The 21,052-nt window shown below is 31.2% G+C and overlaps 1 protein-coding gene across 1 annotated transcript in view; it reads right to left on the reverse strand.

Moving 5' to 3' along the window:
• Positions 1–3,346: 3,346 nt before the first annotated feature.
• LOC143910635 (acyl-CoA Delta-9 desaturase-like) overlaps positions 3,347–21,052 on the reverse strand; it is a 30,246-nt gene continuing 12,540 nt past the window's right edge. The window contains exons 2-8 of the mRNA XM_077429197.1: positions 11,286–11,437; positions 11,094–11,203; positions 10,696–10,858; positions 8,163–8,336; positions 7,900–8,085; positions 6,077–6,237; positions 3,347–3,673 (exon numbers count right to left, since the gene is read on the reverse strand). Of these exons, the coding sequence (XP_077285323.1) occupies positions 3,471–3,673; positions 6,077–6,237; positions 7,900–8,085; positions 8,163–8,336; positions 10,696–10,858; positions 11,094–11,203; positions 11,286–11,422 (1,134 nt within the window). The 5' untranslated portion in view covers positions 11,423–11,437 and the 3' untranslated portion in view covers positions 3,347–3,470. The remainder of the gene's footprint in view (positions 3,674–6,076; positions 6,238–7,899; positions 8,086–8,162; positions 8,337–10,695; positions 10,859–11,093; positions 11,204–11,285; positions 11,438–21,052) is intronic.

The following is a 21,052-nucleotide window of genomic DNA, read 5'->3' on the forward strand; positions in this document are numbered from 1 at the left end:
ATGTATTTTTTGTATCCATATTGTATTGCACTGATATGTGTAATACATATATATATATACATGTATATATGTACATATATATCACAGCCAGCAGTTTGGCTTAGTGATAGCGTATATATTTAGCATCACTGAGGTCATAGGTTCGTGTCCTCGCCACTGCTGGTTAGATTTGGGGGTTTTGTGACTCCAAATCGATCGTTTCTCTATCAGAGTTTGCCAATTTTATCTGATCATTGCTGAAACGGTTCCTGAAAATTGGTATTAAATATAATCCTGTTGTCGTAAAAAATCTGCCTGTGTATAATTTGTATTAATTATACACAGTAATCTGAAATCCATAGATGTCACTATGATTATTATTTCTGATTAATTGTTATATTCTATATATTCTGATTGTATATGTATGTATTACTGTATTTCTGATTTCTGATTGTTTATGTATTTCATTAACGTACACCCGTCGCATTGGAGCAAATCTGTAATGGCGAGTGTGTATTGATTTGTGACAATAAAATAAAATAAAATAAATAAATAATAAAAAAAAATATATATATATATATATATATATATATATATATATATATATATATATATATATTGTCTCATTATTATAGTAAGTAATTACATAAGAAGTCTCGGTTGCCCTGGATTAGCGACTGGCCATCAATTTACATGTATTCAATGTTTTAAAAAATAAAGTGTAAACGTATAATAATAACAGTTTCAAACTGTCTTTAATTTGATAACTTTTCGATTAACTTACACAAATTGAAACAAATTATTGCTTGTCTTATTTGTCAATAATATATCCAAATCTAACTTCAAATTTTATATAAATAAAATAAAAATCAGTTACAATTATATCAGTTAAAAATGAATGTGAAATCTCAATCCACACTCCATGCACACATGGGTCAAAATCGTTCATCTCATTTGTATTTTAAAATGATCGCCATATACAGAGACCCTGAGCTTACTTTTTACATCTGGTCTATCTTCAACCTCTTCGGCCACCATTTTAAATGGCAAAAGATCTGAAGCGTAACGTGCTTTGAAACGTTTGTCGAATGTTGTGTGTTATTGTGGTGGCGGTGGTAGCGCTCGATACGCGGCCCGCGGCCCGCAGCCCGCAGCCCGGCCGCAGCCGTCGTCCGGACCGACATTGAGCACCCCTGTCCGCCACAAGCAACATCAATACAACATTTATTATCTCGACAACGCATCCAATGCTAATTGTTCCTCTTCGATAGTGGACATTTATCCCTAATTATTACACAGTAGTGGCAATCTTAATGACAACTGTAAACACCAGTAGATGATTGTGAATGACAATTCAGTTTATCAATATATTAACAAAAAAACGCAATCATATATATATATATATATATCAACAGTGTAATTAATTGTTGATTTTCAGAATGAATTGATATGTCAATTTTCCGTAATGAAAATTGTGACGTTTTTCATTTTTCATACAAAAGCTATGTAAAAAGTTCGATAGATGTCACTATAAAAAAAATTGAAAATGATTTAAATTTAATTTAATACTTATTTATTTATTTATTTACTATGCAGCTACTTTTAAAATTTGATATTTCAATTTAAAATTTAAATGCATAATTAATTGAATTTTTTAATATTTGAAACAAAAAATTAACCTTTTTATTATTACTAGCCTCTTCTTACATCCCTTTCGATTTTTACTTTATCTATTAAAATCTCGAGTTCGCATGGTCACAAAACATCATCTATTGTTACTACGTACATAGATAAAGTAAAAATAACGGTTCGGGTCCCTGCATATAAAACGATCGGATAAGAACCCAATATCGTCAGACGAAAAAATTCGGATGTGTGTGTTTTTGAGGAATATAAGAAGATCACTAAACAAAATTCGATGTTGAACCGTACAGACACATTCACACATACCGGCAGCATTTTGAAATACCAATAGCTATGACAGCATTTTCGATACAAATTGAGCGCGTATGTATGGAAACTAGCACAAGACAAAAGTTCTACTTCCGGTTTTTGGATTTTGTTCAAATTTTTTTCATTACTTAAAATCACTATCAGTATTATACACAATAAATATCGAGAAGATTAAAATAATTTAAAAGGTCAATATAAAATAAAGAAATATTGATTAAAAAAATAATACTACTTCCGGTTTCCGAATTCTGACCAAAACCTTATCAGCTCTAAGTTAGTACATAAAGAATACAAATACAAATTTTCAGCTTGAAACGTTCAGGTGTGTGGAAAGAAACGTGGTCTCAACATTATTGACTTTTCTAAGAGAAAAAAATCCCACTTCCGGTTTTATTAAATTTAGTGGTTTTTTTATTTTCATCACATTGATACATGAATAAAACTTGAATTTTTTCGTGAAGAGCACATTTGTTTAAGGGGTCGAAAAAAATAGTGGAAGAAAAATCGAAATACATAGGTTCAGTTCCGGTTTTCGGTTCTCTTTAAATATTAGCAAGTTAATGTAAATACACCACACCGTCTATACCTCTCTTTAAGCTCTGTTCCATAATCTCTTTCATAATTAATATTCTGGTTTTCTTCATCTATTTCGGCTTCTAACAAGTTGACAAATTTGATCTTATTAGCTCGATTATCTGTTGTAACAGAGTAGAATTGTTTGATATCGATATTATATTTTTCTAAAAGTTTCAAAAACATATTTTTTATATACATTCCTGTACGTTTGTCCATTAATTCTATCATTCCCAAAGTATATATGTATATTAATTTCACCGAACCAAAAAAAGGCACCGGAAAAAATATCGGTTCGGTTAATCCGGTTTCCAGTTTTCGGTTCAGGTCCCTGTTTTTATGCGTATATTAAAAAGTAGTTTGAAAAATTGTACATAGATGTCAGTATAATTATAATTAAATGAAACACATAAGTATTATTAAATTTTATTAAATAAATAATAGTTTTTTTACAAAATACTTTATTTTAATTGCCTATAATAATTAATATAAAATTACTTATAATTAAACATATTCACTAAACATATCTACGCTAGTTAAAACCCATTTTCAGAATCGTTGTATTTTATATATTATTATAAAACTCACTGAAATATCCGTTTCACACGATTACTATAATTATTGAGCAAATAACACAATGAAAAAAGAAAGGTCCATCTCAATTAAATAACTCAATACCGAAGGGTTATTCGTATCATAACTTAGAATTAGTTAACCCTAATTTTATCATTAATGTTCGATATCTATGTGTGTATCGAATACCAAAAAATAATAACAAAAAAAAATTATACACCCGTTCAATTATTTTATATATATATTTAAAATAAAAAAGTCATAATGAATTCAAGCTAGTTGAGATGGAATTCCTATAATTGTATGCATATATAATTTTTCACTAAATTTATTTTTTTGGAAAATTTGTTACTTATTGCGGGGAGAACCCCCCCCCCCTCGATGTTCTGTCTTCATTCGGTTTTTTTATTTGAAAATTCAGCACACTGACGCTCTTCTTCAGTCATGTCCGTGTCGTCCCAACCCCAAATCGTACTCCCTTGACTGTCGTGACCGTGTCCATGACCGTGACTGTAGGGATGTGTGCCATCTCCTGTCCTCAACACTCGCTTCTTCACCATTTCAGCGGAAACGGTCTTCATGTCGTAAGCCCACCCTGAAACAAACCAGAAAAAAATGATTATGCAATATTACTAGATAACGTCCTCCGATACAGACTGTACCAAAGCGTTCGGTGCTAATCAAACAAAACGTCGCATGTGTTAAAACGACCTCGCATATTATTTATTTGATTTGGTGAGATTTAACAGGTGGCGTAACGCTGGCTAGGATAACGAACGAGAAATTATTCCACAAGGCCGATAGTTTTATGTGAATTCTTCTTATTTTCTTCTGATCATTATGCAGAGATAGATGTGACACGTGGTCGTCCGTTGACCAATTTCGACAGACCGGTTCACTATTCGGACACATTGCGATTCCAAAAGGGTTACATTCCGTATATTATAATACTAAAAGTCTTCATTTATAATCAGCGATTTCGATAACTCTTACATAATGCAAACAATCCTATTAACTTTACATTCATTCGCCTGATTCTACTGACTGTTCGGCTAAAATTGAACAAATTTGCACAAAAAATCGTCACCTATGTACTCCCGTTATGTTTAAATAAGGAAATCTTAAATCAAACATACACAAAAAATAAACTAAAAATCATTGTTTTTCTTGTTAATAGTAATATTATTCCGCACTTGCTTATTTCATGATGTATTTCAGTTGGATTTTTCTCTATAGATAAAAATATCGGAATCTCCTTCCATTGACTGGAAGGAGTTGTGAAAGAAAGTCGGAACATTCCTAGCAAGTATTAAAAATTATTGCAATTTCCAATTAAATAATCCAAATTATATATTATATTGACAAGAATTTTGGAAGGTACAAGAGACATATCTCTGACATATTATTATTTCCGGATTCGCTCTGAAACATATAGGTATATGAGCCGATATATTTGAAAGTCCAATTTTCAGTTCCAAAAACACTATTTCTGTTTGACTTGATTCGCATATTTGACTTAATTCACTTATTTTGAATAGATAAGCAGAATAAACATATCACAGACCACCAGTATTTTTATTTAATTTTATATCAGTATTTAAGATATTTCTCGAAATGAAGAAAAGTGGACTTATAACTTTCAATTACATATATAGAGTTGAAAAAAAACCTTTCTTACTAATTATTACTTATTTTTTTTATAAAACATCGTAACCTCTCACCTTCCACTTCTATTAAGCTATGATATAAAGTAAAAACTTTCTAAATGGGTTTTAATGAAAATAATCAAATATTTAACGTCTCTCAAGAGAAATTCAACCATATTAAATAAAATCTCTCGAGTTATTCAGCATCTCGACTCTCACTGATGTTACTAATTTGTCCATAGATGTCTCTGTGGATGTTATCCGTTATTATAGTACTTTCAATGAAATAATATTACAAGTACCGAGCGAAGCCGGGTAAAAACATTAGTTAATAATAATTCTTAATCTTATATAATAGCAAACTCGTCGCATTGGAGTAATCTGTTAAGACGAGTGTGCATCATTGATTGAATACAATCAAATAAAATAAAAATAATATGAATTCAAAAGTAAGAAACATTGCACCGATCAAATTGGTTCTGAGATACATATAAATTACTGTTAAAATATGAACATACAAATATTGAAAAGTATACTCACCTCCTTTTACTTTAGTACCGAACTTCTATGATTACACTGAGCAACAAAAAAAATTACCAGAGCGGAGACTAACCAATCTTTACTAAGTTTGACCCACTGAATTTGAATATGATAATTATTTTTGTTGGTTAGTGATCGTTTACGAGATATGAGTGTTTAAAAAAATGCGCGATTTTTATAGTTTTTTGGCTTTTGCGGTCTTTAACTCTAAATCTAGTATTGATGTACTCGAAGTGAGTATTGGAATCAATAGTCAGATGTTTTTTCTATTGATTTTGATTTTTTTTTATTATAAAATACTTATAATTAATTGTCTACCGAATTTTAAAAGTCAAAAATGATTTTTTTTTACAGATTTTTTCTCTGTGCTATTTTGCGTTTATTTGGCCAGTTTTTTTATTTCACCACGTTCATAACGTTTGGTTTTCTATCTCTGTTTATACGCTAAAAATCGCGCGTTTTTTAAAACGCTCATATCTCGTAAAATATCACTAACCAACCAAAATCATTATCATATTCGAATTCAGTGGGTCCAACTTAGTAAAGATTGGTTAGTCTCAGCTCTGGTAACTCAAAAACGTTTTTGTTGCTCAGTGTTATTATTAAACCTATTTGTAAAATGTACTTTGCAAACACAAACGAAAGACATGTTTTCAATAGAACACATACATAAACTAGTAGACAATATACTCGAATACTATCCCATACATTGCTTCAATAACGACTGAGCGACCCACAGTTTGGAAATCGTCGTGAAATATCTTTAATTGTACACGTATTTTCACTAAAAAGGTCAACATGATAAAACTTACCAAGTTTAGCGAAGAAATCGATGAAACCCGTGCTACCGTTAGACCTGTAGTTTCCAAGCTCGGCCGCTTTGTAGTCCCATGGGAACACATGATGGTAGTTGTGCCATCCCTCACCGAAAGCCATGACAGCCACGATGACATTGTCGGTGGCACCAATATTCCTAGTAGAAATTAAAACCAATAAATTTTAATCGGAAATTAAATCAATTGCATGCATACAATTAGGCAAGATGGCGCCGAATCGTTCCACTGAATTTGCAGTTTACAGCCGCAGTTTCGTTTTGAAACTGCATTGCATATTGCAAACTTGAAAATGCATAGTAATAAGTGTCGAAATCATATTTGTAGCTTTTCATTCAGCCTCTAAGTGCCGAAAAACAAGCGTCACGAGATGTCGGGTGTTGCAACGCGCAGAGTAGAATGCAACGCGCACTTGCGTAATGCAGTTTTTGAACCTGTAAAGACCGGTTGGCCGGTTTTTCACAGCGCTTCACCGAATTTTCGAAACCATTAAATGACCGTGCCCTTTTAGGTACATTCGGATTTTTGACAGCCAGTATTCGGATGTTGTCATAAATACGTGTTCGTGAACCATTCGGGTCGATGTTCGTTGATGGAAGTGCATTACTTTTAACGATCGATTCGTCTCAAATGCTACATTTTAGAAAACCCAGTTTCACTTTGCGGTATTTTAGCTGAAATTTTCATCAAAATGAAACGAAAATTAAATTCACACGTACATACATAGGTATGGGCTTTACTCTGGCGAAGATTTTAATTGAGAAAAATGACAAAACAGTTAGCTATGTACCCACATCACGAATAAATATCGAATGTGATGTAAAATTTCTAAGAGAGTCTCCAAACTCAATGACATACTGAATATTCTTATCTAGGAGTTCAAAGGATGCTTTTAAACTGTTGAAAAAACATTTCAATGGGTTTTTTTTTACTTTATGTATATCATCATCATCATCATCATCTACAGCTATTCGCCATCCATTGCTGGATGAAGGCCTCTTCCACTCGTTTGTTTTGCGCAACTCTCATACATCTCACCCCCACATTTTGCTAATTGCATCCAACCATCTTCAGTGCGGTCTTCCTTTGACCCTTTTGCACTCTCTCGGGTACCATTCTATCACTTACTTTGTCCACCTTTCGTCCATTCTTCTAGCCACGTGGCCCGCCTATTGCCATTTCAATCTCTTCACTCTAGCCACTATATCTACAACCCTCGTCATACTTCTCACCCACGTATTCCGTTTCCTGTCTCTCCTAGTTATGCCAAGCATACAACGTTCCATACTTCTTTGAGTGCATTAGACTTTATGTAGCAACTAGGCGTTCAATGTCCAAGTTTCACATCCATACGTCAATGGTAAAACACATTGATCGAATATCTTTTTCTTCAGGCAAAGTGGTATTTTTGATTTAAAAACCGCATTCATTCGTCCAAATGCATTCTCCTAATTTCGTGCGCCTCTTTATTTCTTCTAATTTATGTATAAATATATATATATATATATATATATATATATGTATATGTACATATTATATATGCAGAAGAAGAAGCTGTGCTGATTCAAAACCTATTCTCAGCTTTTCGGAATTTTGTCACTATTCCAGATAAAGTACCGTTTGAATTCTCAAATCTGCTGAACGATTCCTCTGTATATCAAAACAAAGGCAAAAATAAACGGAATGTTGAAAACGACAAGATACAATGATGCCGTATGTCCATTTTGTATATGTATTTATTTTTAAATATAGATACACATATGTACATAACTCTAATAGGGGGAAAATGTATATGTACTCACTTGTCAAACGGTCTGTTTCCCCAAATGTGGGCCGCGCTGTTTACCAACCAGGTAAAGTTGAGGGACACTGTGAACCTCCAAACTGAAGCGACATACCAAGACACCCAGAAGCTTTCGCCCCACAGTTTCATTGGAATCCACGTGGGTATAACGAAGCACAACAGTGGCATCAGTACCAAGTATGTCCTAAACCAAAAAATAACTATTTTACAAAACAGTGTATGTGTAATTTAAATGCAAAAAAAAAATAATGTTTAGCTCACCTCTTTTGGAACATGACGATGGGATCCTTCTCCATGTCGCTCATGTCGATGGAGGCACCTTTGATGAAGACGTCGTTATGTTTTCTCAACATCAGCCAGCCGATGTGGGAAAAGAAGAAACCCCTCTTGGCGTTGTGAGGATCCGCATCAGTCTCGGAAAATTTATGATGTACCCTGAATTGAAACGAAATTTATATTTAAAAACATACTCAAAAAGCAGTCGAATTAGTTAAGGCTGTAATTTTGGGCTTACGAAATTTCAATACCGGTTCCAAAGAGCCGTTCATATTTTGAATTAGTTAAACGTGTGTAGGCGTTTGTACAATTCGTTCGCTTCAAACTCTCATGTGAAAGAATCACATTTGTAAGACTTACCGAATTTTAAAACGATCTTTATACTTATGAAGTAATTTTGTTGAGATATAAAATATTAATATTATCATGATGACTATTCATTGCACATTTTGGATACCAAACGAAATGCAAATCACTTGGATTTATTCACATTTTTAAAACAATAAAAATATATTTTAACATCTTTATGGTAAGAGTGCGTATTTGCGAAAGTATTATATATTAAATTTTTTGATCTGGTGTCAAGTTTTTCATTAAAATACGAATGTAGACTGTTTGTCGTCAATTTTTATTTAAAATCATTTAAATAATCAAAGATTCATATCCTTGGCTTCATTTATAAACTGGCTGCATTGAAATGATAATTGGATATTGAGAGGAATTTTAAATCACAAAAATGATGTACATACATATGTATGTATGATAAAAGCGATTTTACTTAACAAAAATGCAGAGGAATTTGTTCACATTTAAAACCGTATAAATTTGAATAAATCTTTGAAATTTATGTTATGAACGTTAATTGAATTGAGTCAATCTTAAAAGGAACTATAGACATTTTTAATACTATTCTTAATTTATCCAAAACAAATACAGTAGTTAAAGTGACCAATAAATAACATAATATTATTTAATATCTTGACATTAATAATTGTATACTAATTCGTAGTAACCAAGTAGATAATAATCACATACCAATAGATACAGCATTCTCAAAAAGTAAGGATGTCTCACGTTTCCAACTATGTAGTATACATATACATACATACATAGATAAATTAGCTACCGACCTTGATATTAGGCGCAATATTTGTTAACAAAAAAGTAAAGGTTCACCGGCCGTTTAAAAAGAACCTTTTGTCGAAAAGGGGTCATTCATATACATTAATTCGCGTTCTGGTCAAAATTTATACAAAAACTTCACAGAAATAAAACCGGTATTTTTAGGTAAACTTGGGTTACTCAACGTGTTCGCACATTTGTTAATAACGAACGTATGACGTCTCTTCACGGATATCTTACACCTGTGATTGAATCATACTGTGACACCTACAAACTATTGTAAAATCAATATTTTTGTAAAAAATCATATATAATTAATATCCAAATACGACAAGGAAGTTCGGTGCAAATGGAAATCAATTTTCACACCTTTTTCTTGTTTTCCGTCAATTAGGCAATTTGTCCGTGAAAATTTACGGTTATTTTTAGTGCAGTTGGCTTTCAAACGAAAGCGGTTTAATCATGTCAATTGAGCACGTAATCACAGTATCGTAGATGATTACCAATTATTTACCCAGCGTGAAGGAAAGGTAATTCGTAATCGTCAATTACATACTATTCAAAATTCGTCACATACATATAATATGTACTCTCGACGACTAATTTCAAGTGAAGTTGGGCAATGAAAACAATTTTCTTTCTATGCTAAAAGCGTGAAACAGCATTCGTGACAAATTGTGCAAAAGTCATTATATTACTATATGTATTTGATAATTTCACTCGTGTGCGTTTTGAGTATCCTTATTGCGATTTTATTCAAATGTTGTCCATTTTTAAAATATGTAGCAAGTCGCTTTCTACATCACATTGAATGAATTTGGATAATGCTTATTTGTAAAATTAAAATAAATTTTGTATTACATTAAATTCTCATTATTATATGTCGAATGCTGACCCCGTTTTAAAGTGCATGTTAAGACATGTGCTTATTTATATAAAAAAAAAACATGCGGCAGTAATTGGCATATTTTTTTAATTAAACGAATTATTTGAAGTTAAAAAAATGTAGTCGAATTAAAACAGCATTTTGGTGATTTTATTATAGTTAAATGATATTGAGTTTTATTATGAACGTGCTCAGATTAATTTTTGTGTGTGATTATATACTTGAACTTACGCGGGTATATAAATTTATTTAATTAATATTCTTTGGCTTATTTGTTTGACACATTATATATATATATATATATATATATATATATATATATATATATATATATATATATATATATATATATATATAATAATGATAACACACGAGTGGCAACATACATACATATGTAGATGAAATTGCTATTGGCCACATATGGCCCTATACGTATGACGTAATACTCTCAAGTCATGGTATTACAGTTTAAAATGCTTTATATGCAATTTTTTAAAGTCCAACACCAACCTGTGATCCCTGACCCACTCGTAGATGTGGTTCTGGAAGGCCATGGTTTGTAGGGTTGCCAGGATGAGCCTCAGAGGCCATTTGGCCTTATAGCACTTGTGAGCCCATAGTCGATGGGCACCAGCTGTAACTCCCATCGAAGCAGCAACAGCAAATACCAAAGCTGAGAACAATCGCAATTGCACAAAGTCAAGTCAAAAGTTAGGAAAAGGCTGTGCGGAATATTTTACAACATTGAATCATTGACATTTTATTTGTATATATATATATTTTTTTAGCATAAACTGCCTGGTTGGGATGTATTAAACACGTGTCGTTCGCCTTGAGAGTTTATCGATTCGCGTATACGTGCGTGAAATTTTAGTTTATTTTTAAAAAATTATAAAAAAAAGACTCACCGAATATTGTAGTTAGAATCTTTGCATGAAATATGATAAGATATGTTCCGTATAATGTACCTAAATGTAAATAAAGGAATGCAAATACATTTCTCCACACTATATCCCACCTAAAATAAAAATAAAATAGTATACATTATTTTCGATTGATTTTTCACAACATAAGTGTTGTACATATATCAATTTGCTTACTTATATTGAGGTTCTTTTGTTACTGGACTAGTTTGGGGACTGGATTTTTCTTGTAATTTTATTGATTTATTATCTTCTTTAGTGAGCGTCGCCTCGGCGAGGAAGATGTTCGAATTGCCTAATAGATTAGGAGCCATTTTTCCTTAGTTTTCCTGTAAAGAAACAAAATAAATATATATATTAATAAAAGTTCCATTTGTACATTAAAAGATGTTCAATCAAATATATAATTGATCTAGTTTTTATTCACGAGTTCAATAGATCCATAAAAAATGCTATTGACCGTTAAAATGTTGGCCAAAAGTGCAAGAACCTGGCCGGTGCAAAAAATATATAATTCATTCGACTTTTTTTTGAAGAGTTTCATTCAACTCGTTTTTTTATGTTGCACATAGCCTTGAGCTAATCGGCGTATTACATAAAAATTAATGAAGTGATAACTTGAAAATTCGAGCTGTAAATAAAAACACACTCGATAATTATAACGAGTGTTTGATCAAATTCTATTTGTACATGTACATACGTATCTCAAATAAAATATTGACCCCTTCAAAGAAGTATATGTAGGTACATAAGGAAGGACTGCAACGATACGGGCATATTATACTACTAATGTTGTTAAATGTAGTACGTTTCTGGTTTTAAGTCATAAATAAAATCCATTTAAGTACATATATAAATAACACATACATATATACATATGTATCTATTTGATAATATAGACAGTTAAGATTCAACTGTAATTATTAGCATAGATTAAACACGTGCTGAAGAGAGTTGAGCGACCTTCGAATTCAGTCAATAAATATCTCAAAATCCTATTCAAAAATGTCGCTGGGCGTTATTCAAAAAATCGAACTACACCTAAACAGGTTTTCCGCTTGCCCAAAGGAAAAATATTTCCAATATACTTCATTCGATTCGTAACTCATCTACATAGGTATTGGCTTGCGTTTCATTTGCACTTATGTATTGCGAAAATGCTTCAAACCGAACAAGATGTTCCATTGTTGCTACACTCACATGTGTGCGCCTGTATGTCAAATGGGAAGATTTTGTCGACCTCACGTCTGTGCGAGAGAAATCTCGACACATTACTAATAGCGACACGGTTATGTCACATGAATTGTTACGGTCTTACTAAGAGATGCACCAAGCGAGCAATTAAATTGCCCATAAATGTTTCTGAGAAAAGTTTTATCGCCACTGGAAAATATTGAGAGACATTGACGCGCCAGCAAGAGCGAAACCCAATACATCACGCAAATGTATGTACATATTCAAAATAAATCAAAATCGATGACTATTAGTTAAATATAAAAACATTTCATAATGGCTTAAGAGTTTCATTGCAGAAATTTTGACATTTTCTTAAAAATAATAATTCATATAGCAATTATTAATTCATATAGCAATATTCATACATTCAATGCATAATTTTGAATATAAATTATTTTATTTTTACTCAATTTCGAATAAAAATCAATGGCTTGCACCACAGTCGAATTTAATTTTAGCTTGAAGTCGATTTAAATATGAGAACGAGGACAACACTATGGCAATTGTACCGATATAATACCTACTACATATAAACCATATTTTACAAAATTGTGTACAAATTACAACTTCGTTTACATATTTGCAGATTTTTTTCAATTGGATATGATTGCGTGTAGAAAAAATCAAGCATTGTTGTATATAAGAATACGTCGCAGGTTTGTTTTCCAAACAGGAAGAGCTAATCACCGATTGGCACTTATTAAATTATTTCATAATGGCAAGACCCACCGAATATTGTCCGTAATGAGTTGATTTTTACAAAAACCGCTTGCAATCATTTACGAATTCGAATTAAAGAATTAAAATATTTATATTTATGGCGAGCTCTCGAAGACACGTGACGTGTACAAAAAATTAGTAAGTCCCTCAGTTGCATCACTGCATACATACAAAGTACGACATTGCCCAATGGAACATCTCATGTCAAATTTAAAATCAATAAAATATCTTGAAGCAGTGGAGGTACTCCATGCAGACGTACATATGTGCAGTTTCAAGGTTATCCGATACGACCTGCAAAAGGAAGCATCACGCAATTCGGCCACGAAGGCAACGATTAATGAATGACAAACGTTCGCCAAAAAGGTTGCCATTAATTATTTATGATACGTTCGCGACTGCGGCTATGTAAAGCCGTGTTGCAGTGCACAACTTGTTCTTGAAAAGGCGGTTCAAAATTCGCCCTTAATTGCTTGTTAACCGTGGAAAATATAAGCCCGAAATACATACATAAATGAGCAAATTCGTAGATACGTATCTCTTCTTGCATCAACGAACCTACTTGCCGAAATGTTTTGTACTTAAACGATCGCGATGCACTTTCTCAATGAAACTGCATGTACACGCTGTTGAAATTTGGTCGAAATTCACACATAAATATGTATGAATTACATAACATCTTATAAATTTCGTAATGATCCGTGAACTTCGACGAAATGGAGTATACTTTCACTCTTACTATCTTAACTGTTAATAATATCAACAAAAAATGGATTAATTTAAGCTAGATATTACACGGTAGTATTATTCAAAGATTATGTACATATATTGTTTTTTAAACAACAAAATATCCGTGAATAAAAAATCTAAATGTAAATATAAGCAGAAAACAAATTACACAATACTGCATTTTTTCAAGACTTTTCCATTAAAAAAATGATTTGATTTACATATATGTGTGCATATTAAAATTTACACATGTGACATATATTATACTTATTTTTAATCTTTAAACAAATTATGAAGAAATGAACAAGAATTCATATTTTTTATATTCTTTAATTAAATACATACACTTTTGGAAGTACGTATGTTAGGTACTATAATAAACTCAAATCTTGTACGTAAATACAGAAAATATTGTAATATCTATATTTAATACTATATATACATATTTATGCATATATGGAAATTTAAAAGACAAAGCTCCTGCCCGTCAATTTTTTTATATAATATTAATTAATAAATTTTCAATGAAAAATAATGAAATCCTGACTGAGTGGGGAAAATTCAATTCGTCAATATGCTAAATAAAATACCTATATAGTACTTCAACTGAATCTTAAAAATATTATGAATTACTGTGATATATCAATGACTTCCCAATATATTACACAATTTCTTGTAAAGTATCGATTTTCATATTTATGTTATATTTACTCTGTAATTTAAACGTTAAAGTTTTATTAATTCCAATGAACTTAAACATGTCAACAACACTATTGACAAACTGGCATTTTTTATTGGCATTTCTCGATAATTTCCAGACAGCACGTATAATTACAAACCAGGGTAAGTAACATAAACCGTCAAATAATAAATACCAAAATAATTAAATAAAATACAATGAAACTTAATCAGAAGGAGAGAAAGTTGAAAACGAAACCCAGTATATGTACATACATATGTAACTGTAAATCCACAACATGTGCCAATAAATTTTCGATCTCGATATTTAATTCAATATTGAGCAATATGCCATTTTTTATAGCAAGTATTTCTCAAATTAAAATCGAACGTTCAGCATCAAGTATGACAATGTTCGTTCTAGATTATATACACAGAAAACAAATTACACTTTCATTTATCCGTGTCGTACCAATTGTCATACTGGCCTAGTGAATGCCGAACTATTACATACATATGTACGTACATGCATAGATAGAGTCAAGATGATTTGTGAGAAATCGCCAAGCTTCAAACAAATCATGAAGCTAAGATATTTGCCGAGAGAAAAAAATCGTAGATCAATAATAACATGCGCAAAGTAAACATTACATGAAACGTGCAGGCAATAATAAGTACGATTTCGATGCAAAGGAAAATAAAACACGATTTATACAAATTGAACGTATCCATCGTGACATAATCGTAATTGGTCTTAACATACATACGTATGAATAAACGACATGCAGTTTATGGTTTCTATAAATTATGCACATCATATATAAGATTTTTTTCAAATTCATTCACAACCAGCAGCGTGGACTAGTGGGTTAGCATATTATGCTTTCGAACAGAGTGATCACTTTAGTATGTATGTACATATGTATGTATGTATTTAGTAACCTTCACGCTTTTACTTTAATATGCGGTCTCGCTGTCTCAGTTCTCGACAGTGAGACTGAATAATACCGACCCTAACAACCTAATCTTAAATTAATAGAGCCAACCCTAACTTAACCTAACCTAACTTGACCCTTAAATAAATAGGTGTGGCTGCAAATATGTTTTTTTTTTGTGAAAATACTGATGAAATAAAACTTAAAAAAAAACATATCTTAGCAGCCAACACCTATTTATTTAAGGGTCAGGTTAGGTTAGGTTAAATTAGGGTTGGCCCTATTCATTTAAGATTAGGTTGTTAGGGTCGGTATTTTCTTCGCTGCTGACGATATTTTTATAGAAATGCTTCGACAACATTATGGGCGGCAGGATAAAACAAAAATTATAATAAACGGGTCATTGCTACGATACAAATAGTCAACTGTGATTCAAAGGTAGATCGAATGCTAAGGTAGACCGCATACTAAAGTAGCACCGTTCGATCTCTACTAGTAGCTGTTGGCCAGACCTTGGTTTGTGACTCCAGATCGATAGTTTCCTTTCAGTGTTTGCCAATTTTTCTGATTTCCATTCCCTTTCCAATCTCTCTTGGAAATCTCAAGTTATTCAGCATACTGAGATTCGCCAAATTTCTATAGTAAAATGCTGCAAAAATGTCTACATAATGTCACTGTGAATGATGTTTGTATGAATTCCCACCATATAAAATGCTTGTATTGATTGTATTATATCTGTATTAGTACACTCGTCGCTTTGGAGCGATCTGTAAAGGTAAGTTATTTATTAAATAGCAAATTGTTAATGAATTATTTCACAATTAACAATTTTAAACTAAAACTAACAACTATAATTATAATTGGTAACCCTAAAATAATATAATATAATTCCAAACAAAGCATTTTTATTAAACTTACATATATAATTACGCCATCTTCCACAGAGGTATCCATTAGTAACCCTCAAGAAAGCACCAATGTTACTAGCACCTCAAATGCTCTCAGGAAGGGCATTGTACATATTATATGTATATTTGAACACCTCTGTGGAAAAAACCTCCTGCAGTTTTTGCTTTCTTAACTCTACATACCTATGTATAACACTGTTCGACACGAAAAATGTTTCAGAGACGAGATATGACTTTTCTTATAGATCTATGCCCAGTGAACACGAATCGAGTAATAAAAAGTGTTGATTGGCTCGAGATTCGGAGATATATGTGTTTTTTAAATCGCGCGATTTTTCTATATCTTGGTGTTGTTCGGTCGATTTCTCAAAATCTGTTAATTTTCTGTTCAAAATGAATATTGGAATCTACAGTCGGGTATTTTATCTTTCATTTGTAGTACTTTTCAGCTTTCAAATCTCTCTAAGTAGTCGTCCAGTTCAAATCAAAAGTCAAAATTACGTATTTTCACTTGGAATTTTTTCTCACTGTTAATACTATATTATATTGAGTATTTTCTATTGAAACATGTTTATTAAGATAATGTTCTGGCCACACTATTTTTTGATTTCGTATAAAAGGGTTAATTGGATTTGTGGTGAACTTTAAATCGGTAAAATTTCGAAAAAAAAGCTCTTACTAGTGTTTACTTGTATTTACACGAATCCGAATTGAATTAATAGGGATAATATATTAAATTATCTTTATATGAGAATTAAATAAAATTCCACTTCTCATATAAAGGTAATTTAATATATTATCCCTATTAATTCAATTCAGATTCGTGTAAATACGAGTAAACACTAGTACGATTTTGACGATTTGACGATTTCATCAAATTTTATCATAACCGTAACGTTTGGCATAACATACAATGATCGTATTACCAGTTGGTAATCGCTATTATAAGGCTTCGTTTTAAGCACACTTATTGCAAATAAAACATTGAGAAATTCAAATGTTTATACGTTGAATAAGCTCGTCGATTTTTTGTCGTCCGGTTCGATAGTACTTTATTGATAATTCGAACGTGTTGGTAAAAAAATGTGTCATTGAAATCACTACAATGATCGGTCGGCACTTTGTGATATGCAATTGCACAACGAGTGTGCGAAATGGAATTTCTTCAAAAGAAAATTGCGTAGACTCATATATGTGTGACCTTGACTCGATTTTCACTATTATATTATGTATATATATATTTATATATAGCTTTCAAAATAATCATTCTCGAGTGTCGTGTATTACACGAGAGATTCACTCGCGTGTGTTTGCTCTTGTGATTCGCGCACCGTGAGATTTTGTCTCACAGTTTCGCAATACGTGGCGCAATGTCGCTTTTGTATACACGTCTATTAAAAATATCATGTGAAATAACGGGGATTGATTTGATTAATGCATTCGGAAGAGCTTCTTCTTATTTCGCACTGGATTTGAAGGATATAATACGTTCAAAAGTACTGGACATTCCCGGCGTACAAATACCCATTGTCCATATAGCCCATTGACGTGTCGATTTGTAGACCTTTTAAAACGACATTAAAGATATCCCTTAATGTTCTAAAATGAAAATTCAACTTAAGAAATGATACAGCCTAATAAAAGTCGCTCGAAAGCTATTTCAATGAGAAATTTGGCAAAAAAATTTAAAAAAAGAAGTTGAAAGATGTGCCTCTTTGTTGTGTCAGTCGTAGTGTTGCTTGTTACGAAAAATTTTGTAAACATCGGTTTATCGATCCATGAATGGCACCGTTTACAAAGCAAAATCATATTAAATTCTATATACATATATATGTAAAGATAATATTCAATTTCCAAAATTTAATGATCTTATCTTGAAAGCTGTGAATTTGCATAACGAACAATCAGACATTATTTTTTTATACCTATATTTAAATGTATAATATTATATGTACATAAATGTTGGGATATGATAGTTAAAACGTGTATCTATTGGTTGCCAAGGTCAAATAATAACCAACTACATATGTATATAGAATATTTGGGATTTTCCTTTATAAATAACTTTCCATTCATATAATATGTATGTATATGAATATATGTATGAAGATATTGTAATATAATGTGATTAATTAACATACAAATATATTTTCCGCTATATTATATATCAAAAATATACTAACATCGTCACATATCTATGTGACATATGTATATAGAGTAAAAAATATGTACCTATTCCATATATCGAAATGAATTTTAAAAAGCGAAATCATTTCGTTCATTTTTTTTTCAATCTAACAACCTACATTTCAAACTTTCTCAAATATTTGACCCTGATCAAGACGTTATTACTGATTTTTTATGCGATTTATATAAAGCTCGCCTATAGCAGTTTTTTCGGCCTTAGCTTTTTCTTTCTTTTACTTTCACGCAACTTTCCTTACAAGCCGATTTTTTACAATGCTTCAATTTAATAATGTTTGTACTACGAGTATTGATTAAAAAATGGCAACTTATCGCGTCAATTTCATCACAGACGGAAATATTGCATTTTAGAATAAAAAAAAATAAAAACAACATTTTTGAAAGGGTGAAAGTGTTCCAAATTTCGTCTTAAATCTAAATCGAACTTTCGCTATCGATACGTTCTTTAATATGCATTTTATTTTGACGGACATTGGCCGTGAACTTTTTTACGAGTAGTATGGTGTTTAATTCGCGCGAAAAAAAATCAGCATAACGGCCGCAAACTTGAACTGGTTTTTGCATTTTCCATTGATTGAAGTCATAATATTCGGATATGCAAATGAGGAAGTCGGCTAATTGTATAATTAAAATCACTTGTCGACGTTTACAAATACACATAGTATATTGAATAATCTTGAATGAAGACGTACGAAACAAATTAACATGATTTATTCATATACGAATTTGATGAAGATTGATGTCGAATTCAATCATTCAAAATTGGTATAGACAGGTGGTATACTTATTAATAAAGGAAGAATCATATAGTCAAGTTTGAAAAGAATTTAATTGATTTTTCTTTTATATTATACGTATGTACATCGTTTTTAAGTACACATAACGGCACATCGTTTATGGAAGCTTTTTATTCTGAAACCATTATAATTAATTACATAAATTTAATACCAGATATAAAACCAAATTAAAGTCGACTATAGTCTATAGTCTTTTAGGCATGTTTTTAAATTGTTTTAAAAACCACTAATAATAATTTAACATCAATAGGGACATCAAATTTTCCAACTCATATGTTCATACATATGTGTTAGTAAGCCTAATTTATAATAATAAACAATATATTAATATAAAAAAATATACTCATATTGAATGCATATTTACTTTAAATACACAACTTACAATAAATATAAATTTTTATCAAATAGCAAATAAATTCATTTCAAAATTCAAAGTTGATTATATTGCATTGACAAATTGTATTGATTATTTGTATTGAAAAGTCTTGATAAAATCATATCTTACGATTTATTTAAGTAATTTTTTTTTATTTTATAAATATACAGATATAGTTTAAACACATTTTAATAAAATTCATTAGAATAGTGCAATTATTTTCAGAGATACAATCCTCCGAAAATTATGTTGATTTTCCCAAAACGTCAACATTAGAACTGGGCCTGTCGAACCATTTAAATGAAACACGCTACTAAATACATACAAAAACCAAGTGAACTTTGGTTGTATACTGAAATAATTACAAAACTCCTTTTTGGTGGTGTAATTGCATACTTGAAATGCTTATTTAAAAAATTCCTCGACGATTAACCGGTACGAGGAGCCTGAAAAATATTCGAAAGCTATAAATTTAGGTCGACAGATTTGTGCGCGAAAATTATATTGAAACCGTAAAACTTTTCGCAATTATGGCACAGCACACAAAGAAAGTATACTTAGTCGCCATATAAGACCGTTTTGATTTTGCCATTGACTATTAAGTAACTTAAAACTTAATTTGAGTATAAAAACATTACGTAAAAGTTCGCGTTTATCATTCAACTACATATTACAATTTCAAAATGAATACAAACGCTCCAGATACAATGATTTATGCTTTCGATATTCCAGTTTTAAGTATTGGCAAGAGGATGAACGTCTGAAAACGTTGCAACTTCGGTATATTTACGACCCATTGCAAAAATAAACAGGTCATACATACATATGTGTATAAGTATTGCGAGCAGGGCTTCGATTACTCAATATCACCGCCTGTTTCACTTTAAAAAAGAAAACCAGTTTACGCTATTTTGGAGGCTTTGTGCGAAACCGCATCATCCATCATATTGGCACACCCTTAAAAGTGGCGTAAAACAATTATTCTCAAAAGAGCATGATGCACATTGAATGCATCGATTAATTTTTCGATGTGAAATGTTTTTAACTTTTGATGGTATGTTGAAAAACAAGTATTTTTTTACGAAGATTTTAACATTGATTTTGATAAAAATTAGGCAACGCGAAACGTGTCGATACTTTTTACGAAATATGACTGCTATAAAAATGGAAACATTCGAATTGCACAATTCAATGTTATATCAATAATAAACTTGTGCAAAAAAAATTCAAGATTTCCAAGTGTGTACTTGATCAGTGTATGTATGTATGTACATACATATTTCGTAAATGAATTTTATTTATAGTTTTTTTTATATTAAATAATTCAAATTAATTAGTAATGGATTTTAACGGTCGATAA

The sequence above is a fragment of the Arctopsyche grandis genome, chromosome 4 (assembly GCF_051622035.1).
Source record: "Arctopsyche grandis isolate Sample6627 chromosome 4, ASM5162203v2, whole genome shotgun sequence".
Lineage (NCBI taxonomy): Eukaryota > Metazoa > Arthropoda > Insecta > Trichoptera > Hydropsychidae > Arctopsyche > Arctopsyche grandis.